At 44.0% G+C, this 24,515-nt stretch overlaps 1 protein-coding gene across 1 annotated transcript in view; it reads right to left on the bottom strand.

The window, feature by feature from the left end:
• Positions 1 to 6,893: 6,893 nt before the first annotated feature.
• LOC111964784 (dedicator of cytokinesis protein 2-like) overlaps positions 6,894 to 24,515 on the bottom strand; it is a 169,685-nt gene continuing 152,063 nt past the window's right edge. The window contains 14 exon segments of the mRNA XM_070443843.1: positions 6,894 to 7,538; positions 7,786 to 7,934; positions 8,037 to 8,145; positions 10,217 to 10,406; positions 11,316 to 11,443; positions 11,739 to 11,876; positions 11,978 to 12,061; positions 12,193 to 12,287; positions 12,290 to 12,368; positions 12,768 to 12,854; positions 13,046 to 13,130; positions 13,244 to 13,325; positions 24,039 to 24,180; positions 24,421 to 24,511. Coding sequence (XP_070299944.1) covers positions 7,446 to 7,538; positions 7,786 to 7,934; positions 8,037 to 8,145; positions 10,217 to 10,406; positions 11,316 to 11,443; positions 11,739 to 11,876; positions 11,978 to 12,061; positions 12,193 to 12,287; positions 12,290 to 12,368; positions 12,768 to 12,854; positions 13,046 to 13,130; positions 13,244 to 13,325; positions 24,039 to 24,180; positions 24,421 to 24,511 — 1,552 coding nt within the window. The 3' untranslated portion in view covers positions 6,894 to 7,445.

The raw sequence follows: 24,515 nt of genomic DNA, 5'->3' as shown, positions 1-24,515 counted from the left end.
CTTGGGCTGCAATCCCGGTAACGGGGTCGATATGACAACAGCCAGTGAAAATGCAGGGCGCCAAATTCAAAAAACAGAAATCTCATAATTAAAATTCCTCAGACATACATGTGTCTTATACCATTTTAAAGGTAATCTTGTTGTTAATCCCACCAAATTGTCCGATTTCAAATATGCTTTTCAGCGAAAGCACCACAAACGATTATGTTAGGTAACACCAAACCACAATAAGCACAGCCATTTTTCCAGCCAAAGATAGGAGTCACAAAAAGCACAAATAGAGATAAAATGAATCACTAACCTTTGATGATCTTCATCAGATGACACTCATAGGACTTCATGTTACACAATACATGTATGTTTTGTTTGATAAAGTTCATATTTATATCCAAAAATCTGAGTTTACATTGGCGCGTTACATTCACTTGTTCCAAAAACATCCAGTGATTTTGCATAGCCACATCGTTTCAACAGAAATATTCATCATAACTGTAGATGATAATACAAGTTATACACATGGAATTATAGATATACCTCTCCTTAATGCAACCGCTGTGTCAGATTTTAAAAAAACTTTACGGAAAAAGCAAACCATGCAATAATCTGAGACGGCGCTCAGAACAATAGTCAAATTAGCCGCCATGTTGGACTCAACAGAAACCAGAAATTACATAATAAATGTTTCCTTACCTTTGATGATCTTCATCAGAATGCACTCCCAGGAATCCCAGGTCCACAATAAATGCTTGATTTGTTCGATAATGTCCGTTATTTATGTCCAATTAGCTACTTTTGTTAGCGCGTTTGGTAAACAATTCCAAAGTCACGAAGCGCGTTCCCTAAAAGCTGACGAAATGTCCAAAGTTCAGTAACAGTCAGTAGAAACATGTCAAACGATGTATTGAATCAATCTTTAGAATGTTGTTAACATAAATCTTGAATAACGTTCCAACCGGAGAATTACATTGACTTCAGATGAGTGATGGAACAGAGCTCCCTCTTATGTGAACGCGCATGGTGAAAGCATGGTCAGGTCATGGCAGACTTGACTAATTCCTCTCTCTTTCGGCCCCCCTTCACAGTAGAGGCATCAGACAAAGTTCTACAGACTGGTGACATCTAGTGGAAGCCATAAGAAGTGAAAACTCATTCATATCTCGCTGTAATTTCAATGGGATCTTGGTTGAAAATCGACCAGCCTAATAATTTCCACTTCCTGTTTGGATTTTTTCTCAGGTTTGTGCCTGCCATATGAATTCTGTTATACTCACAGACATAATTCAAACAGTTTTAGAAACTTCAGAGTGTTTTCTATCCAATACTAACAATAATATGCATTTATTAGCAACTATGACTGAGGAGCAGGCCGTTTACTCTGGGCACCTCTGTGCACCTTTCATCCAAGCTACTCAATACTAGCCCTGCAGCCACAAGAATTAAAGCAACAAAAGAAAAATCTGTTCCTCATTTTAAACCACTTGGATGTAAAGTCCCCTGTTTAGGTGACCCGTGTGGTTCTGGTACCAGTTCATCAACATTTTCCCTTATAAATCGATCTGTGGACACTGTAGATCGAAATGCTTATATTGAGCGATAGCCCTGATTCTCACGGACACAGGACTATCTCTTTTGTCTGTATGAAGCAGGATGTGAAACATGACTCCACTTGAACCTGGGATGACCCTCCTACCATTTCATTCCCTCTTCCGACTGTCCATCAACTCCATGAACCCTACTTCACAGCCACTAACAACTCATACGGTGCCTAACGGAAAGTACTCAGACCCCTAGACATTTTCCACATTTTGTTACGTTACAGCCTTATTCTAAAATTGATTAAATAAATACAAATCCTCAGAAACCTACACACATTACCCCTTAACGATGCAACAAAAACAGGTTAAATATTTTTTTTGCAAATGTATTCAAAAAAACAAAACAGATACCTTATTCACATAAGAATTCAGACCCTTTGCAATGAGACTCGAAATTGAACTCAGGTGCATCCTGTTTCCATTGATCATCCTTGAGATGTTTCTACAACTTGATTGGAAAGGCACACACCTGTCTATTTAGGGTCCCACAGTTGACAGTGCATGTCAGAGCAAAAAACAAGCCATGAGGTCGAAGGAATTATTCGTAGAGCTCCGAGACAGGATTGGGTCGAGGCACAGATCTGGGGAAAGGTACCAAAACATTTCTGCAGCATTGAAGGTCCCCAAGAACACTGTGGCCTCCATCATTCTTAAATGGAAAAAGTTTGAAACCACCAAGAATCTTCCTAGAGCTGCCCACATGGCCAAACTGAGCAATCTGGGGAGAAGGGCCTTGGTCAGGGAGGTGACCAAGAACCCGATGGTTCCTTACAGAAGGACAACCATCTCTGCAGCACTCCACCAATCAGGCCTTTATGGTAGAGTGGCCGGACGCCACTCCTCAGTAAAAGGCACATGACAACCCGCTTGGAGTTTGCCAAAAGGCACCTTAAGAATCTCAGACATTGAGAAACAATATTCTCTGGTCTGATGAAACCAAGATTGAACTCTTTGGCCTGAATGCCAAGCGTCACGTCTGGAAGATACATGGCACCATCCCTACGGTGAAGCGTGGTGGTATTTTTCAGCGCCAGGCACTGGGAGAACGTAGTAAAGTACGGAGAGATCGTTGATGAAAACCTGCTCCAGAGCGCTCAGAACCTCAGATTTGGGCGAAGGTTCACCTTCCAACAGGACAACGACCCTAAGCACACAGCCAAGACAACGCAGGGGTGGCTTTGGGACAAGTCTCTGAATGTCTTTGAGTAGCCCAGCCAGAGCCTGGACTTGAACCAATCAAACATTTCTGGAGAGACCTGAAAATAGCTGTGCAGCGACGCTCCCCATCCAACCTGACAGAGCTTGAGGGGATCTACAGAGAAGAATGGGAAAAACACCCCAAATACAGGGTTGCCAAGCTTGTAGCGTCATACCCAAGAAGACTCGAGGCTGTAATTGCTGCCAAAGGTGCTTCAACAAAGTACTGATTAAAGGGTCTGAATACTTATGTAAATGTGATATTTCTGTTTTAAATTTTTAATAAATTAGCAAAAATTTATAATAACAAGTTTTTACTTTGCCGTTATGGGATATTGTGTGTAGATTGATGAGGGAAAAAAAATATTTTATCAATTTTAGAATAAGGCTGTAACCTAACAAAATGTGGAAAAAGTCAAGGGGTTTGAATACTTTCCGAAGGCACTGTATGCCTGGGATCCTCATCGTAATGCAGAAGGAGAGAGTGGTTTCATCGCTGTCGTAAATTAAGATATTGATTTATTGCCAGTAATCTAAAATAATTTTAACCAAAAATCACTTTCTTTGTCATAGACAGATAAGATTAATATGAGATGAAAGGCGAGTTCCTAATGAGTTCAGGAAGCCAACGTCTGTGAAACATTCACAGTAAGGACGCTGACATTTAGATCAAGAGAGACCTTTAGAAAATATGCACATTTTCTCTAACACTTAATATACAAATATGTATTTTAAGTTATAAAGAGGGTGAAATCTTATAGTTATTATACTTTATTTGGAAAATATAAAAGTCATTTCAAGCCTTACTCATAACGTCTTGTTCAATAGGAGATACATCATATAAAATATTTCATATTTTCATAATTTTATCATATTTCAAATCAAAATCAAATCAAATCAAATGTTATTTGTCACATGCTCCGAATACAACAGGTGTAGTAGACCTTACCGTGAAATGCTTACTTACAAGCCCTTAACCAACAGTGCAGTTCAAGAAGAGTTAAGAAAATATTTACAAAATAAACTAAAGTAAAAATTTAATAAAAAGCAACACATTAAAATAACAATAACGAGGCTATATACAGGGGGTACCGGTACAGAGTCAATGTGCAGGGGTACAGGTTAGTTGAGGTAATTTGTACATGTAGGTAGGGGTGAAGTGACTATGCATAGACAATAAACAATGAGTAGCAGCAGTGTAAAAACAAAGGGGGGGGTCAATGTAAATAGTCCGGGTGGCCATTTGATTAATTGTTCAGCAGTCTTTTGGCTTTGGGGTAGAAGCTGTTAAGGAGCCTTTTGGACCTAGAATTGACGCTCTGGTACCGCTTGACATGTGGTATCAGAGAGAACAGTCTATGACTTGGGTGACTGGAGTCTTTGACATTTTTTGGGGCCTTCCTCTGACACCGCCTAGAATATAGAGCCTCTTTGGTTGGAGGCCGAGCAATTGCCATACCAGGCGGCAATGCAACTGGTCTGCTCTCGATGGTGCAGCTGTAGAACTTTTTGAGGATCTGGGAACCCATGACAAATCTTTTCAGTCTCCTTAGGGGGAAAAGGCATTGTCGTGCCCTCTTCACGACTGTCTTGGTGTGTTTGGACCATGATAGTTTGTTGGTGATGTGGACAACAAGGAGCTTGAAACTATCGAACCGCTCCAGTACAGCCCCGATGATGTGAATGGGGGCCTGTTCGGTCTGTGACCTCCTCCCTATAGGCTGTCTCACCTTGTCAGTGATCAGGCCTGCCATTTTTGTGTCGTCAGCAAACTTAATAATGGTGTTGGAGCCATGCTTGGCCAGGCAGTCTTGGAGAACAGGAGGAGACTAAGAACACACCCCTGAGGGGCCCCCGTGTTGAGGATCAGCATGGCAGATGTGTTGTTGTCTACCCTTACCACCTGGGGGCGGCCCGTCAGGAAGTCCAGGATCGAGTTGCAGAGGGAGGTGTTTAGTCCCTGGGTCCTTAGCTTAGTGATGAGCTTTGTGGGCACTATGGTGTTGAACGCTGAGCTGTAGTCAATGAACAGCATTCTCACATAGGTGTTCCTTTTGTCCAGGTGGGAAAGGGCAGTGTGGGGTGCGATTGAGATTGCCTCATCTGTGGATCTGTTGGGGCAGTATGGGAGTTGTAGTGGGTCTAGGGTTTCCGGGATGATGGTGCTTCAGTATTGCTTGCCTCAAACCGAGCGTAAAAGGCATTTAGCACTGGGCAGCTCGCGGCCCTTTGTAGTCCGTAATAGTTTGCAAGCAATGCCACATCAGACGAGCGTTAGAGCAGGAATAATAGGATTCAATCTTAGTCCTGTATTGATGCTTTGCCTATTTGTACTGTGTACTTGAGTCCTCAAAAGTGACCACACCACAGCAATTTATAATTATTTTTACTAGAAAGGTGAGATTTTAAACTTTCTTGGAGTATGCAGCATTACTAGTTATTGCTTATGGCCCTCTCAAGACAAATAATTACTTTTGGGTATTACGTTGATGGGAAAACGTGTTTTTTAAATTAAATTTAACATGTGCTCTTTATGACAGATTGTTAAAATTAGGGGAAATAAAACATTTTTTTTTAAATATATTTTTTTAGTTTCACTTCTCAAAAGGCACCTAATTTGTGGAATGACCCAGCAGCTCTCCTGCTCCTCACACATCAGCTCTGTAGTGCTCTGATACTCCTCGTGTCTCAGAGTGAGAGAGAGGAGGAGGTGGGGAGAGAGAGGGGAGAGAAGAATGGGGTGGGAAGAGAGCAAGAAGAGAGTGGAGAGTGTTCATGTGTGTGTGTGTGTGGTGCTTGCGTGTGTGTGTGTGTGTGTGTGTGTGTGTGTGTGTGTGGTGTGTGTGTGTGTGTGTGTGTGTGTGGTGTGGTGTGTTGCGTGTTGTGTGTGTGTGTGTGTTGTGTGTGTGTGTGTGTGTGTGTGTGTGTGTGTGTTGTGTGTGTGTGTTGTGTGTGTGTGTGTGTGTGTGGTGTTGTGTGTGTGTGTGTGTGTGTGTGTGTGTGTGAGAGAGAGAAGACAGAGACAGAGAGGGGAGCAAGAGAGAGAAGAGAGCGGCGGACAGAGAAATTCATCATCAGCCTTATTATCTTTATTTATTGAGGCATGGATTAAACCTGAAAGGAAATGTTGTGCTGCAAATTGTTTCTTGGGTCAACACGAGATAGGAAAACACTCTCTGATGTCACAGTACAACACTGCCCTCTTCAGGTTACAGAGGGAACTGATAGGCTATGTTATGCAGAACGCAATCTTTCTAAATGGGTTTAAACTGTGGCTGTAGGCTACTGGAGAATTGATGACATGAAACTATCATGTAATTAAAAATGCAGTGAATACAAAGATTTATTGAAATATAATAGGCAGATAAACAAGTTTGGACAAATGTGGCTGAATCAAATTACACAAACATATTTCAGTTTATAGAACTGAGTAAAAAAAAGAGGTGAAGATTTGTTATCAAGTTTATCTGTCGCCTAACAAATGTTTTTAATCTAGTTCATTCCGGTGTGATGTTTTAAATTAAAGTAACGAATGGGCTAATGTTTACACTGAACAAACAAACACACCATGTTTCTATATTTCTACAAGGAATTAAATAGTTATGGATTTGATCTTGGTTATGGTTGTCATTTACAGTACACGACAATCCTACTGATTTATTAAACAAATATACCGATTCTGTAATATTATAACGCATTCAGTAATGCATTCACTTTGTGTTCTCAATGTTTACTGAAATAAAGGCATGAACTTATGGCCATTGGCTCTCAGTGAAAGTGCTTTGGGACATCATCCATTACCTCAATTAGTTCATGCATTATGTTCTAAAGTCACATTAACCTTTCACTGCAGTGGGCTAAATCAGGGTCACACAGAGTGAATCTGGCTAGTCTTAAACAAACCTAATTTGAAACAAAAAAAGTTTGCACCTCACACAAATGGTTATGGGCTTAAAAAAAAGAAGACACATGTACCATGTCAGATATAGAGTTGTACTCTATTACATGTAGAGTTCGCGTCCCGATATTACACTTTATATACATCACAGGAGACTGATATATAGCAAAACTGTTTGACAGACAAACACTGTATTTTCGTCGTTTAATTTAAAAAAAATCTTTATTATGACATTATGAAAAATATGAATAACATTCCACTCATGAGACCAAAGAGGGTGCTTTCGGTCATTGAATGCAGGAAAGGGCTACATTGTTAATAACATTTGAAAAAAACAACTCTGTCAAACATTGGGGAGAAATTGAGTCAGATATCTCTTTACTTATTATTTCATCAATTGAATTAAATGGAATGCTTGCAAACACCATTATTTAAGAAGGACAGTTAATTTAAAAAAAATTCTATTGAAATGATTATAAAATATATGAGCGCAGAAGTTTAAAAGCATGAATTTCTTCAGAGAATCTGTCAGTCTCTCTCTCCCTTTCCCTCCACCTCTCTCTCATTGTGTGTGTGTGCCTGTGTGCATGTGTGAGTGCAAACAAGTCTTTAAAACCTGATAAAGAAAAGAACAGATCAGATAGCTCTTTCCAAAGAGGAGTTTCCAGCAAGGCAATAGCCCCTGGTGGTAACTGGAATTCAAAGCAGAGCAGGTTAAAAGGCACTGAGGGTACATCATGTGTGATGGATGGCTGTTAGAAATGACTGGCTTTCCTGTTGCTTGGATCAGTAGACGACTTGTTGCTCTGTTGCTCAGACTTGTTGCTCTGTTGCTCAGACTTGTTGCTCTGTTGGAACAAAAGATAAACATACATCCCTTTAGAAAGAACACACAATATACCTAGTTGTTGTTGTTGTTGTTGTTGTTGTGTGTGTGTGTGTGTGTGTGTGTGTGTTGTGGTTGTTGTGTGTGGTGTGTGTGTGTGTGTGTGTGTGTGTGTGTGTGTGTGTGTGTGTGTGTGTGTGTGTGTGTGTGTGTGTGTGTGTGTGTGTGTGTGTGGTGTGTGTGTGTGTGTGTGTGTGTGGTGTGTAGACCTTGGTCCCGAAGAGCAGGTTGATGACCCCTTTGGAGCGTCTGTCAGCAGTGCGGTCTCCAGGAAGACACACAGACATACTCTTACTGTCCCTTCTGAACCGGGATGACTCCGCCTCCTCACTACCATTGGCCACAGACAGAGACTGACCTATGGGCAGGGAGAGGGTGTGTGAGGGAGTGTGCGCGTGTGTGTGTGTGTGTGTGTGTGTGTGTGCCTGTGTGTGTGTGTGCCTGTGTGTGTGTGTTATACCTGTAATAGCAGGCAGAGATCTGGAGTTGGCGTTGGTGAGAAAGACATTTTCTTGAGCGCCAGGTTCAGACAAGTTGGTGTCACTGCGGAACTCCTGCTTCTTGGACAGCTAGAGGGAGACAGAGAGCAGAGAGTCTCACTGACACTGGTATACAGCAGGAGTCCACAGGCATGTCCAAATACTCTTCCTTTTTATCCCTCTTTGGTTTGAAAGGATTTCAATGAAACAGTGGCTGACCCTGTAAAACATTGCACCTATCTGTTTTTGTGTATACACTACCGTTCAAAAGTTTGGGGTCACTTAGAAATGTCCTTGTTTTTGAAAGAAAATAAAACATTTTGTCAATTATTATAACATCAAATTGATCAGAAATACAGTGTAGACATTACATTGTTAATGTTGTAAAAGTATAAAGAAGGCCAGTTTTATTTAAGTGTTTTCCCTTAAACCGCTTGAGTGTTGCTTTAGCAGTATGCTTAGGATCATTGTCCTGCTGGAAGGTGAACCTTCGTCCCAGTCTCAAATCTCTGGAAGACTGAAACAGGTTACCCTCAAGAATTTCCCTGTACCTAGCGCCATCCACCATTCCTTCAATTCTGACCAGTTTCCCAATCCCTGCCGATGAAAAACATCTCCACAGCATGATGCTGCCATCACCATTCTTCACTGTGGGAATGGTGTTCTCGGGGTGATGAGACGTGTTGGGTTTGTGCCAGACATAGCGTTTTCCTTGATGGCCAAAAAGCTCAATTTTAGTCTCATCTGACTCATCTGTACCTTCTTCCAAATGATTGGGGAGTCTCCCACATGCCTTTTGGTGAACACCAAACGAGTTTGCTTATTTTTTTCTTTAAGCAATGGAGTTTTTCTGGTCACTCTTCCGTAAAGCCCAGCTCTGTCGATTGTACGGCTTAAAGTGGTCCTATGGACAGATACTCCAATCTCAGCTGTGGAGCTTTGCAGCTCCTTCAGGGTTATCTTTGGCCTCTTTGTTGCCTCTCTGATTAATGCCCTCCTTGCCTGGTCCGTGAGTTTTGGTGGGCGGCCCTCTCTTGGCAGGTTTGTTGTTGTGCCATATTCTTTCCATTTTTTATAATGGATTTAACGGTGCTCCATGGATGTTCAAAGTTTCTGATATTTTTTTATAACCCAACCATGATCTGTACTTCTCCATAACTTTGTCCCTGACCTGTTTGGAGAGGTCTTTGGTCTTCATGGTTCCACTAACTTGGTGGTGCCCTTTGCTTAATGGTGTTGCAGACTCGGGGGCCTTTCAGAACAGGTGTATATATACTGAGATCATGTGACACTTAGATTGCACACAGGTGGACTTTATTTAACTAATTATGTGAGTGTGGGTGAATGGATGATCTCCGGCATGTGTATTTCCCACCGTAAAGCATGGAGGAGGAGGTGTTATGGTGTGGGGATGCTTTGCTGGTGACACTGTCTGTGATTTATTTAGAATTCAAGGCACACTTAAACAGCATGGCTAACACAGCATTCTGCAGCCATACGCCATCCCATCTGGTTTGCGCTTATTGGGACTGTCATTTGTTTTTCAACAGGGCACAATGACCCAACACACCTCCAGGCTGTGTTAGGGATATTTTACCAAAAAGGAGAGTGATGGAGTGCTGCATCAGATGACCTGACCTCCACAGTCCCCTGACCTCAACCAAATTGAGATGGTTTGGGATGAGTGGGACCGCAGAGTGTTGGAAAAGCATTCCAGGTTAAGTTGGTTCAGAGAATGCAAAGAGTGTGGAAAGCTGTCATCAAGGCAAAGGGTGGATACTTTGAAGAATCTCAAATATAAAATAAATGTTGATTTGTTTAACACTTTTTTGGTTACTACATGATTTCAAATGTGTTATTTCAAAGTGTTGATGTCTTCACTATATTCTACAATGTAGAAAATAATCAAAATAAAGAAAAACCCTTGAATGAGTAGGTGTTGAGTAGGTGTCTAAAACTTTTGACCGGTAGTGTATATCTCCATCTCTCTCTCTCTCTCCCTCTCTCTCTTCCTCTCTCCCCCTTTCCCCCTGTTTCTCTCTCTCTCTCTCGCTCTCCCTCTCCCACTGTCTATCTCTCTCTCTCTCCTGCTCTCTCTCACCCGTTTGCTGTCCAGTGTGTTGGTTCTGTCTCTATCTCTCTCTTTCCCGCTCTCTCTCACCCATTTGCTGTCCAGAGTGTTGGTCCTGTCTCTCTCCTCTGGGATGAAGATCATGCTGCTCCTTTTCCTTCTCCTCTTGGAGTTCCTGAGTTTAACCTCCCCCTCTGCCCCTCCCTCATCCCCCATGCTCACACTCCCACTGGAGCGCTGCAGGGTGGGGGTCTGGGGGGCCGCCATGTCAGGGAGACCACTGGGGAGGGAGGGAGGCAGGTGTGGGGAAAGGAAGAGAAGGGGGAGAAAGAAGAGGGAGAGAGGGGGGTAAGGTGTGTGTTTGTTTATCCAGCATGGTTGCATCCATGTGTGTTTGTTTGCATCTGTGTGTGTGTGTGTGTGTGTGTGTGTGTGTGTGTGTGTGTGTGTGTGTGTGTGTGTGTGTGTGTGTGTGTGTGTGTGTGTGTGCGTGCGTGCGTGCGTGCGTGCGTGCGTGTGTGTGAGTCTGTTTCCCATATTGTGAATGGTTGCTGTTCGTACACGGATTGTACATTGCTAGACATAATCGCCTTGTCGAGCTGATAGTCGAGCTGATAGCCAGCGAGGTGAGACAGGTAGTCTCACCAACAGCACACCTCCATTAACCTTTGTGTGTAAGAGGAAGCTGGTTTGATGTTGATGATGATGTGTTTCCCTCTGTGCCAAATACGCCAGATGTTGTTGCTGTGGGGGGAAGCCAGGGGGAGGTGCTCATTTTGGTAGCGGGCTCCTCATTTGACGGCTAAATGGAGGGGGCCTTTGCCAAGAAGCTTCTTACATACCAGCCCCTTGTGGCGCTTGGACAGCCTCGCGTGTAGGTGCAAGCTGGTGGAGCTGATATTTGGCAGTCTCGGCCACGTACACATGCTTGCAGTGCGTGGACTCCAGATTGTGGGCCTGCCAAAGACTAGGGCGAAGCAGTTGGCTATGTACTGCTCTGTTTCAACTGTCGTGGGCACCCTAGCTGTTTGGAGAAGGAGGTGTTTTCTGTACCCTTGAGTGCCATGCATACAGGGACCTTTGAAATGTTTGGATCCTTTTTGTCATGTAAATTTGATTGGTTGGGTTCAAATAAAGTATTTCAAATGTGTGTGTGAGTGTGTATTTGTGTTTTGTGAGTGTGTGTTACCCGTCTGGATAAGGTTTGGTGGGGGTCCCACACTCAGACCCCTGGAGGGAAGAGATGGAGATGACGGACTGACGGAAGGAGCGAAGGACAGAGCGCGGGCGACTTGACTTCCTCTCATCCATATCCGGCTAAGAACGAGGCGTGGCGAAGAGGGAAAAGAGAGGGATGGGTAAAAATGAGACAAAAGATGAAAGGTGAAGTTGGAGGAAAGAGCGAGATATAAAGAGAGAGTTAGTACAATGCTTTTCACAAACAGGAGTTAAGCTTTGGCATTGCTAGTGTCATTCTTAAAGCTCTTTTCACAAAATAGTTTTTCAGATTGAAATCCTCCTCTGCCCCCCAGATACTAGCTCCTTCCAGCTAGCCTATCAGGCCTCACACAAACACTCTCCTTTCCTCTTTCGATTTCACTCTTTCTCTTACCAGCTCCCTCACTCCGTACTCCTTCTCCACCTTCTTCCTCATATGCTTGAAGCACTCCTCCATGCGCTCGTGGAAAGGTCGTAGGTCGTCTGTCACTCTCTTCCCATGTAGAGAGATTCCCCCACCCAGCAACGGGATCTACGAGAGAGGTAAACGATAAAACAGTGTGTTTGTGTGTTTGTGTGTACGCTTGTACATGTGTCGGTGCACGTGGCTGAGTGTGTGTGTGCGTACAGTACCTGCCATGCGATGAGGTCTTTGAGACCATCCAGCTTATCTCGGTCCTCTGGGTGTTGCAAGTTGTACTCCTCAGTGAAGAAAGCCTGTAAAGAGGAGAGGGATAGAAATATGCTGTACTTTTATAGATTACACAGTCCTGGATGGGGTTGAGGCGTGCGGGTAGGTGGGTGGGTGGTGGGAGGGTGGATGGATGGATGGATGGATGAACTCTGACCTTCTCGTACTTGGCGAAGCCCCCCATGACGGCAGGGTCCACAATGCCGTTGAGCAGCATGGAGAGAGGGTTGATGGGAAGGGCGTCGTCGGCCGGTATTGGTTGATTAGGGTGAGGATCTTGTCATTGGTGCTCTGCATGGTCTCTATGGCATTCTCCAGAGGACTGATGGTGGTCTGAGAGAGAGAGAGAGAGAGAGAGAGAGAGAGAGAGAGAGAGAGAGAGGGGGAATCAGGAGAGAGAGAAGAGGAGTAGAGATTGGAGAGAGATGAGAGAGAGAGAGAAGACAGAAAGAGAGAGAGAGAGAGAGAGAGAGAGAGAGAGAGAGAGAGAGAGAGAGAGAGAGAGAGACAGACAGACACGAACGGGGTGTTGTAACTAAATTAGTAAACACAAGATTATGCCGAATAAAAATGAGCAAAAGAAATAAACAGTTTCAGGACCATCAACAGTTATGCTAGCCATTACAGAGAAAAGCGCTCACTTCGATCCAGCACTGGCAGTGAGAGATAGATAATGGTGAACAGGCAAAATGGTCCGCCGAAAGAGAGAGAGAGAGACAAAGACACACTTACATGTTTCATGTCTGTGGCCTCAAACCAGCGCAGGATCCCAGGGAGTTTATACACTGTGGTGAACGTGGTGCGCTCAATCCACATGGACTAGAAAAAAGGAAGAGGAGGAGACAGACAGGAAGGAAGAGAGATACAGAGGGAGATACAGGAGAGAAAGAGAGTGAGACCATGGGAGAGATAGATACAAAATGAAAAAAGTCCTGGTGTGATCATGTATTGGACCTGCTATATGTTGTATTCATTATTCAGTACAGTCAGGGATCCGGTCAGACACTTACAACAAACTCATTGCTGGGATCCACTGGGCCTTTCCTCACTGGTCTGGAGTAGTGGAAACGCTGCACGTAGTTGGACTTGTAGAAGCTACAACACACACACACATACAGTAAAGACACATAGAGCGGGATAGAAAGAGAAGGTTAAAACAGTCATCTTTGATAGATAGAGGTAAAGGTTGAGGGCAGAGAGGGACTGACTTGATGATCTGGTCAGGGACAGGTTTGCTCTTCAAGCGAGATGGGATCTCCAGGACAGGCTGAACAGTGAAACACTGGATGTCTGAGACAACCAGGTCAGGAAGGCAACATGACTACAACCCAACCATAGAGGAAGTGAAACGTCTTCGTGTTCACGTGTGTGACTATAAAGCCATGGTGGTCCATGCGACTTAGGACAATGTTAGCCCACTGAACTAAAGACTGAGTGTGTGTATGTGTGTGTATGTAGTGGCGACCCATCATTCAGGGCAGAGCCCCACCTATGTTGAGCCCCACAAAAAAAAAAATACTCATAAAAAAGGCTTACCTGTTTTGCATGTTATTTTGCCATTAATACGTGTCACATTTCAGTTTGCAAACAATGTAAAAAAATAATAAAAAATAATCATTGAGTTAATAAAGCCACATACAAACATGGTCTCTTTCTTGCTTTCTTGAGTAAGGCAGCTCCAAAATGCAGGTGTTTCAACCTAGCTCAGTGCTTTCTGTGGTGGTGGGGCAGCCAGCGAGAAAATCCGGAGCATAGTTGTTGGTAATGTTCTCTAGTTGCGCCATGATTATTTTACTATCACTATTCTGTCACTCATGGTGACAGTACGTCACCGCCAAGTCTAAGGGTAGGCTTTTACGCTACTGCTACTCTCTGTTTTATCATATATGCATAGTCACTTTAACCATACCTACATGTACATACTACCTCAATCAGCCCGACTAACCGGTGCCTGTATATAGAATCGTTACTGTTATTTTTCTCTGTCTTTTTTACTGTTGTTCTTATTTCTTTACTTATCTATTGTTCACCTAATACCATTTTTTTACTTGTAAATTGCACTGTTGCTTAGCCTGTAAGTAAGCATTTCACTGTAAGGTCTACACCTGTTGTATTCGGCGCACGTGACAAAAAAACTTTGATTTGATTTGATTAGACCTCGAAAAATTCAATCACTAGCCTGCTATTCAATGGAGTGGCTGTGTGGTTCCAAATCTGGGATTAAGGGTCTCTTTTACAAGTTTAAAATGATGAACATTCAACATTGGCCCTGCTGTCAATGAAGCATGATTTGTCCCACGCTCAAAACAACTGTGAACTCGGAACTGCGAAAACTTGACTTCAGTGAGTTCAAGGGAACTGGGAATTCTGGAAAGAAACGAGCTCCGACTGGGAAATAAGTTTTGAACGGTCATCCATCTCAGAACTGTAAGTCGGGAACTCGGGCCTCTTTCTAGAGCTATGACCTGAAGACCAATGACGACATCATGATTCGACCTTGTTTTTTTCAGAGTTCCCAGTTGTCTTGAAAGCACCATACATCCAGAGAATGCCAGACTTTGATGACAAAATTTGCCCACGAAGGACCGCCGCGCCACCTTCCTGTTCAAGTGAGCACAGCACAACAAGGTGAGTCCAAAAATGTATTGTATGCTGCTGTATAAATTATGTAATATGCCAGGGAGATATGTATACTGTAGCTAAGAAAGTAATACTAAGTGTATGTTGTGTAGTAAGCTGTTAGTAGCCCATGTGCCTCACCCTAATAATTAGGTCTATTTATCCCTTTTAATCGCACCTACTGTTCGGACTTTCTGGTGCCTATAACCTGTTTTAGAGAAATGTAATCATCAAATTTTGTAAGAGCTTTCATTGTCTACTTATATGCCCACTTTATTTATCCTACGGTTCTGACTTGGTGTACAGGTAGAACACTGTAGGAACGGCCCATGTTCTGAATTCTGTGGCTGTACATTTCAAAAGTGCTAAACAAATAGTTATATTGACTAACGTTACATCCGTCCTAGCTCGCTCATTAATGTCTTAATCGAAATTACGGAATGCCTCTTATCCGCTTGTCGTCCCCTTATGCCATAGTTTGTACATCTCAATTGTCATTAGAAACCACTTTTGTTTAAGCAAGTCAGCCATATCAGCTATGTTTTTTTTAAAAGGCAGTCCCCTTTAATTAAGTTTAAACAAGCAGTATCTTTAAATCAGTTATGGTTCCCTTGATCGCTCCAACGTATGCAATCGTTTGATTACGCATATTATGGAAGCGCAAATGTGCTTATCATTGGAATGTTTGATGAACCTGGGAATGGAATTCAAAACACAGCGCTGTGAAAACAATTAAGAAGTTTGAGTTTGGGAAACACTGAGAACATATGCACAACGTAGACTAATCCAATGTCTAATATTAGGCCTAACGCGGAAATGCAATGCATCAACGGAACGCAACTAAAGGATCTAAAGATACTGCGTGTTTAAACGTAATTAAAGGGGACACAACCTAGAATGGGATGAAATGTTTAAAACGCATCTAAAATGCCGAACTTGCACATGTTCAATGCAGAATGGGTCAATATGCTGAAATGGATGACTGTGTTTTAAAGCGTTAAAGGAAGTCTAAAGGGGCATTGCGTTTAACCATCAAACCAACAACTGTGTCATTGTAAACTGAGTGAATTAAAAGTGAATGATGGCGGATGAAATCCCAAATAAGACCCCACTGGAGAGGGCAGAGGAGCATTTCAATTCACTCTATGCAGCCCGGAGAGACAAACTTGGAGTGTTGCTGGAGGAAACGTTGAAACTGTGAATGAGGGTCTTGAAGCATTTGATGCTGTTCTCAATGACTTTAAGAATGCTCATGAATCTGTGCTAGAGCTCGTCACAGAAGAGGAACAGGAAAATTAGAGCATTAACTATTATCAACCAATGGGGACTTATGACTTATTATAATATGGAAATATGGAAATATGGAAAAATGCTGAAGTTGAGCCACAAACGCTCATTGAACCACACGACAGCATTTCTAATGTGTCAAAAATAACAAGTAAAACAAAGTATTCTAAGGCTGCATCCTCAGTGTCCTCTGCACGCCTAAAAGCTGAGGCTGAGCGAGCAGCTCTACTAGCTCGCCAAGCATCATCACAGGACAAGCATGCATTGGAACTGGAGAAAGCTCAACTGGAACAACAGAAAGCTCAACTGAATGTTAGGATGGAAAAAATGGCACTGGAAATGGACATAGCAGCATATAATGCCAGACTGAAGGTCCTGGAGAGTGTTTAGTCCACTTCAAATCAAATCAAATCAAATCAAATTTTATTAGTCACATACACATGGTTAGCAGATGTTAATGCGAGTGTAGCGAAATGCTTGTGCTTCTAAGTTCCGACAATGCAGTAATAACCAACAAGTAATCTAACCTAACAATTCCACAACTACTACCTTATACACAACACAAGTGTAAAGGGATAAAGAATATGTACATAAAGATATATGAATGAGTGGTGGTACAGAACGGCACAGGCAAGATGCAGTAGATGGTATAGAGTACGGTATATACATATGAGATGAGTACTGTAGGGTATGTAAACATAAAGTGGCTAGTTTAAAGTGGCTAGTGGTACATGTATTACATAAGATGGCAAGATGCAGTAGATGATATAGAGTACAGTATATACATATGAGATGGGTAATGTAGGGTATGTAAACATTATATTAAGTGGCATTGTTTAAAGTGGCTAGTTGTACATTTTTACATAATTTCCATCAATTCCCATTTTTTAAAGTGGCTGGAGTTGAGTCAGTATGTTGGCAGCGCCGCTAAATGTTAGTGGTGGCTGTTTAACAGTCTGATTGCCTTGAGATAGAAGCTGTTTTTCAGTCTCTCGGTCCCTGCTTTGATGCACCTGTACTGACCTCGCCTTCTGGATGATAGCGGGGTGAACAGGCAGTGGCTTGGGTGGTTGTTGTCCTTGATGATCTTATGGCCTTCCTGTGACATCGGGTGGTGTAGGTGTCCTGGAGGGCAGGTAGTTTGCCCCCGGTGATGCGTTCTGCAGACCTCACTACCCTCTGGAGAGCTTACGGTTGTGGGCGGAGCAGTTGCCGTACCAGGCGGTGATACAGCCCGACAGGATGCTCTCGATTGTGCATCTGTAGAAAGTTTGTGAGTGCTTTTGGTGACAAGCCGAATTTCTTCAGCCTCCTGAGGTTGAAGAGGCGCTGCTGCGCCTTCTCACGACGCTGTCTGTGTGGGGTGGACCAATTCAGTTTGTCCGTGATGTGTACACCGAGGAACTTAAAACTTTCCACCTTCTCCACTACTGACCCGTCGATGTGGATAGGGGGGTGCTCCCTCTGCTGTTTCCTGAAGTCCACAATCATCTCCTTTGTTTTGTTGACGTTGAGTGTGAGGTTATTTTCCTGACACCACACTCCGAGGTCCCTCACCTCCTCCCTGTAGGCCGTCTCGTCGTTTTGGTAATCAAGCCTACCACTGTTAGTGTCATCCGCAAACTTGATGATTGAGTTGGAGCGTGCATGGCCACGCAGTCGTGGGTGAACAGGGAGTACAGGAGAGGGCTCAGAACGCACCCTTGTGGGGCCCCAGTGTTGAGGATCAGCGGGGTGGAGATGTTGTTACCTACCCTCACCACCTGGGGGCGGCCCGTCAGGAAGTCCAGGACCCAGTTGCACAGGGCGGGGTCGAGACCCAGGGTCTCGAGCTTGATGACGAGTTTGGAGGGTACTATGGTGTTAAATGCTGAGCTGTAATCGATGAACAGCATTCTCACATGGGTATTCCTCTTGTCCAGATGGGTTAGGGCAGTGTGCAGTGTGGTTGCGATTGCGTCGTCTGTGGACCTATTGGGTCGGTAAGCAAATTGGAGTGGGTCTAGGGTGTCCGGTAGGGTGGAGGTGATATGGTCCTTGACTAGTCTCTCAAAGCACTTCATGATGACGGAAGTGAGTGCTACGGGGCGGTAGTCGTTTAGCTCAGTTACCTTAGCTTTCTTGGAACAGGAACAATGGTGGCCCTCTTGAAGCATGTGGGAACAGCAGACTGGGATAAGGATTGATTGAATATGTCCGTAAACACACCAGCCAGCTGGTCTGCGCATGCTCTGAGGACGCGGCTGGGAATGCCGTCTGGGCCTGCAGCCTTGCGAGGGTTAACACGTTTAAATGTTTACTCACCTCGGCTGCAGTGAAGAGAGCCCGCAGGTTTTGGTAGGGGCCGTGTCAGTGGCACTGATTGTCCTCAAAGCGGGCAAAAAAGTTGTTAGCCTGTCTGGGAGCAAGACATCCTGGTCCGCGACGGGGCTGGTTTTCTTTTTGTAATCCGTGATTGACTGTAGACCCTGCCACATACCTCTTGTGTCTGAGCTGTTGAATTGCGACTCGATTTTGTCTCTGTACTGGGACTTAGCCTGTTTGATTGCCTTGCGGAGAGAATAGCTACACTGTTTGTATTCGGTCATGCTTCCGGTCACCTTGCCCTGGTTAAAAGCAGTGGTTCGCGCTTTCAGTTTCACGCGAATGCTGCCGTCAATCACGGTTTCTGGTTTGGGAATTTTAATCGTTGCGTGGTACGACATCGTCAATGCACTTCCTAATGAACTCGCTCACCGAATCAGCATATTCGTCAATATTGTTGTTGGACGCAATGCGGAACATATTCCAATCCGCGTGGATCGAAGCAGTCTTGAAGCGTGGAATCAGATTGGTCGGACCAGCGTTGAACAGACCTGAGCGCGGGAGCTTGTTGTTTTAGTTTCTGTTTGTAGGCTGGAATCAACAAAATGGAGTCGTGGTAGCTTTTCCGAAAGGGGGCGGGGGAGGGCCTTATATGCGTCGCGGAAATTAGTATAACAATGATCTAGGGTTTTTCCAGCCCTGGTAGCACAATCGATATGCTGATAGAATTTAGGGAGTTTTGTTTTTAGATTAGCCTTGTTAAAATCCCCAGCTACGATGAATGCAGCCTCAGGGTGTGTGGTTTCCAGTTTACAAGAGTCAGATAAAGTTCGTTCAGGGCCATCGATGTGTCTGCTTGGGGGGGAATATATACGGCTGTGATTATGATCGAAGAGAATTCCCTTGGTAGATAATGCGGTCGACATTTGATTGTGAGGAGTTCTAGATCAGGTGAACAGAATGACTTGAGTTCCTGTGTGTTTTTATGATGATCACACCACGTCTCGTTAATCATAAGGCATACCCCCCGCCCTCTTCTTACCAGAAAGATGTTTGTTTCTGTCGGCGCGATGCATGAAGAAACCAGCTGGCTGCACCGACTCCGTTAGCGTCTCTTGAGTTAGCCATGTTTCCGTGAAGCAGAGCACGTTGCAATCCCTGATGTCTCTCTGGAATGCTACCCGTGCTCGGATTTCATCAACCTTATTGTCAAGAGACTGGACATTGGCGAGTAGTATGCTAGGGAGTGGAGCGCGATGTGCCCGTCTCCGAAGCCTGACCAGGAGACCGCCTCGTTGCCCCTTTTACGCGTCGCACAGGGTTGCCGGCTGGGATCAGATCCATTGTATTGGGTGGAAGGCAAAACACTGGATCCGTTTTCGGGGAAAGTCATATTCCTGGTAGGAACGATGATGAGTTGACGTTAATCGTATATTCAGTAGTTCCTCCCGACTGTATGTAATGAAACCTAAGATTACCTGGGGTACCGATGTAAGAAATAACACATAAAAAAACAAAATACTGCATATTTTCCAAGGAACGCGAAGCGAGGCGGCCATCTCGTTTCGGCGCCGGAAGCTTGACTTCTCAATCCCATGCCGTGGCAGCCCACTTACTAAGCCAAGACGATGGAATGAACTCATATTTTGAGAACCAAGAACCCGAGATCTATGAGGAACCTGAACCATCACCTGTTGGATTTGCTGCATTAGATGCAGTTCCAAAGACCCCTTTAAACAGCAGTTCAAGTCCAAGAGTAGGGGAAGCAGCTTTGCCACTGCAATAGCTGTAGTGACAGATTGCGACTCTGAAAAACCTTTAAACGAACAAACATTCAAAGTGAAGAGACCAGGCACCTACCCTTCTGATGCTCCCAGTATCTCAAAAGCTCTGCAAGCTAAAGTGTGGATGGGAAGAAGTCATCCCCGAAGAACACTCTATTTCATGGAAGAGATGGCTCTCAGAGCTGGACCAGCTGTCCAGATTCCAGATTAACATGTGTATGATGCCTGAGAACTTTGGTCAAGTCAAGACCGCACAGCTGTATCACTTCGGTGACGCAAGTGAACAAGTTTATGGAACGCCAAGTTACCTTAGGTTCACAAACGGTATGGAAAAGGTCCGCACCGCATTCATGCTGGGGAAATCAAGGGTGACTCCACTCAAGCAGATGACGATCCCCAGACTGGAACTTGCTGCAGCAACACTGGCGGTGCGAGTGGACAGGATGTTAAGGTTGGAGCTCCAGATTGAACTTGAGGAGTCAACTTTCTGGACACATCCGCAACGATACGAAGAGATTCCATACCTTTGTGGCTAATAGGGTTGCTGTGATCCGTGACCTATCGAAAGCAAAACAGTGGAGGTATTTGAACTCCAAACACAACCCAGCCAATGATGCCTCAAGAGGGTTACATGTTGAAACTTTCCTGAACTCAAAGAGATGGCTCCAAGGACCAGAATTCCTGGAGAAAGCAGAAACACAATGGCCGTAAGTCCCAGAGGAGCTTGGCTACATCCCTCCGGATGATCCAGAGGTGAAAGATGTCATCGTAAACAATACAAGTGTGGAAGAAAAGAGTCCGACCAGCAAACTGATTGAGTACTATTCAACATGGAACAGCTTGAAGAAAGCAGTTGCCTGGATGCTGAAACTGAAGAGACTTCTTCTACAGTTAAGCCAGAAAAGGAAAGTTCTCACAAAAACCGATCCAGGATCAGATCAGAGTTTAAAAATTCACTGAAGAAACAAATTGACAATTTCAAACTGACATTTGGAAAGGAAAGTCTGTCTGTGGATGACCTAGATGAAGCAGAAAAGGTCATTCGATTTGAGCAACAACTTCTTAACTTCTTACGGCTGAAATGTTTATTGGATAGACATATACTTGAAAATTTACAAAGCTCAGATTTCCCACTTCCTGGTTGGATTTTTTCTCAGGTTTTTGCCTGCCATATGAGTTATGTTATACTCATAGACATCATTCAAACAGTTTTTAGAAGCTTCAGAGTGTTTTCTATCCAAATCTACTAATAATATGCATATCTTAGCTTCTGGGCATGAGTAGCAGGCAGTTTACTCTGGGCACGCTTTTCATCCGAACGGGAAAATAGCGCTCCCAGCCATAAGAAGTTAAACAATAAATTTTACTCGTTGTGAAAGGAAAACAATGTGCCAAGAGAAGCGGCTCAATCTGTAAGCTTGATTCAATTGTTGACAATGGCATTCTGAGAGTGGGAGGAAGGTTAAGCAAAGCTGCTATGCCTACAGAACTAAAGAATCCTATGATCCTGCCCAAAGACTCCTACATCTCCAGACTGATCTTACTCCACATCCATGAGCAGGTTGGCCACTCTGGGAGAAGTCACATGCTTTCCAGACTTCGACCAGTGATATTGGATACCCTGTGCCAACTCCTTAGCAAGGAAGATCCTTAAGAGCTGTGTCTTCTGCAGGCGGCTGCAAGCTAGAACTGGAGAACAGAAGATGGCCGACCTTCCACAAGATTGGGTGTCACCTGATTTGCCGCCTTTCACCCATGTGGGCATAGATTACTTCGGCCCGATGGAGGTGAAGCGAGGCCGCGTTTGTCTGAAGCGGTATGGTGTGATCTTTACTTGCCTTGTGAGTCGAGCTGTCCATCTAGAAGTTGCTAGTTATCTGGATACAGATTCCTGCATCAATGCCCTGTGCAAGTTCATCTGTCGAAGGGGCCCAGTAACAAGTATCAGAACAGACAATGGCACCAATTTTGTTGGAACACACAGAGAGCTAGGAGAAGCTCTGAAAGAGCTGGATCACAACAAGATTCAAAATTAATTACTGAAGAAAGGAGTGACATGGTCATTCAACCCTCCCCCTGGAGCCCACCATGGGAGAGGTTGATCAGACTGGTGAAAAAGATCCTCTATTCAGTCCCTAAAGAGCAAGTATTGGATGATGAGGCTTTGCAGACGGCCTTGTGTGAAGTTGAGGCGATCACGAACGACAGACCAATCACAACTGTGACAAATGACCCTAATGATCTAGAACTCCTGACTCTGAACCATCTGCTTCATCTGAAAGCGAAGCAAGTCCTGCCACCAGGACTATTCCAGAGAGGAGACCTATACTCACGAAGGAGATGGAAGCAAGTACGATATATCACTGACCTCTTCTGGAAGAGATGGATCAGGGAGTATCTACATATGCAGGAGTGGAACAAGTGGAACAAAACTAAGAGAAACGTCTTGTTGTCTTCTGTCGATGACACCGCCCCAAGGAACGCTTGGCTAATGGGGCGTGTGGTGGATGCTTTTCCAGGGGCCAAAGGTCGTGTCATGGTTAAGACCAAGACCATTATCTTACAGAGACGTATCGATAAACTCTGTCTGCTCCTGGAGGTGGTTGATTGAGACACACACACACACACACACACACACACACACACACACACACACACACACACACACACACACACACACACACACACACACACACACACACACACACACACACACACACACACACACACACACACACACACACACAAACACACCACACAACACACACAGTGCTCCATCTTTGAAACACCTCTGATTCTTGGATGTCGTACTCTTACATTTTTGGACGTCAAACTCTTATATTTTTGGAAGTTGAACACTTGAACCCTTCAACTCTGAGACTGAGATCAATGGACTCTTGTCCTATATGGGACTTGTATATTTGTATGAAATATTAATTTATTTGATGAAATATTAGGTACGTACCTTTTATGATTTATCTTTACCTGATTGAGATATATTCCTTTGTTATTAGTTTTTGGCTCCACCTCTTGCCCATTCATTGTACTGTGGTAAGTGTGTAAGTAACAGGATAAAGGCAGGAAGTTGGGCCTTCGGGGGAAGAGGGGTCCTATCTAGAAGCGGGAGCGATACAGTCTTTTGACCATACAGACATACAGGCATATATATGTCAAGTAATCTATGATCTAAGTTGATTGGAGAATCATGTTTTGTTAGATATAAGAAAAATAAATATTTTTGTTGCACCATATCCCTGGATCTCATTGAATGTTTTTGTCGTTTGGGAACTTGGAATGTGGACAGTATGCGTCCCTAAACAATCCCGCTTCAGGCTTGGGCAGTGGCTATGGTCAATTGGTAAGGAAGCCACTACAAGGCTGAATGAACTGTTTCGCTGCCAGACAAGGCTCCGCTGATGTAGCCTGATGTAGCCAGGTGTACCCAGGTGTAGCAGTGGTAAGATGTTGGGACAGCTTAATGTAGGCCCTAACTGTCACGTGTGCTCCCTCTCCGGCCTCTAGGTCACTCGTTATGGCGCACACCTGTCACCATCGTTACGTACACCTGCATGTCTTCAGACTCACCTGGACTACATCACCTCCCTGATTACCTTCCCTATATATGTCACTCCCTTTGGTTCCTTCCCCAGGCGTCATTGTTTCAGTATCTGTGTCGTGTCTGTGCGTTGCGCGTGTTTTCTTGTTTTGGGTTACGTTACGTTTATTTTATTAAAACACTCACTCCCTGAACTTCCTTCCCGACTCTCAGCGCACACGTTACGCTAACAGTTTGTGGGCACCGTTTGTCACCGTTAAAGTGCAATTAATGTATTGTTTAGTGTTGTGTTGTGTAGTGGCTTTGCTGGCATACATCCCACTTTTTTTTTGTTTTTACCCCACCAAGATCTACATGTTAAAATCACCTCTGTGTGTATGTGTGTGCGTGTGTGTGTGTACATTGTGTGTGTGTGTGTGTGTGTGTACATTGTGTGTGTGTACATAAGGATACACTGCAAAGGGGAGAGTCTGACGTCGTCTCCAGGCATGGTGGTGATATTGAGACGGACAGCGCTGGGGAACTGGCTCATCAACTGGTTCTGGAAGTCTTCTCTACGCTCGTACTCCTTCCCCCGGTGAATAAACACCTTGTTCTGAGGTTATAAACAGTTACATACAGTCATAATGCGGTTATGAACAGTCATAAACACTACATAAGACTCCATTCTTTATTTTTTTTAGATGTTGATATTGCTTCGTCTTGTGGATTGACAATCTGTTAATAAACCATGATTGACCAACCCAAAATCATGTAGATATAAGCTCTTTCACATTTCATTTGGAGCTAAAACTAGACATTGTGAATACAAGGTTAGGCAGATGGTTAGACATACCCTGAGGAAGGGAGGGTAACCCTGTCCGTAGTAGCCCACAGCAAAGTAGTCTGGCTTGGGCCTCAGGATCGTCATAATGTTCTCATAGAACCTAG

This window comes from Salvelinus sp. IW2-2015, linkage group LG6.1, assembly GCF_002910315.2.
Source record: "Salvelinus sp. IW2-2015 linkage group LG6.1, ASM291031v2, whole genome shotgun sequence".
NCBI classification, from domain to species: domain Eukaryota; kingdom Metazoa; phylum Chordata; class Actinopteri; order Salmoniformes; family Salmonidae; genus Salvelinus; species Salvelinus sp. IW2-2015.
This window is presented reverse-complemented; position numbering and strand designations above follow the sequence as displayed.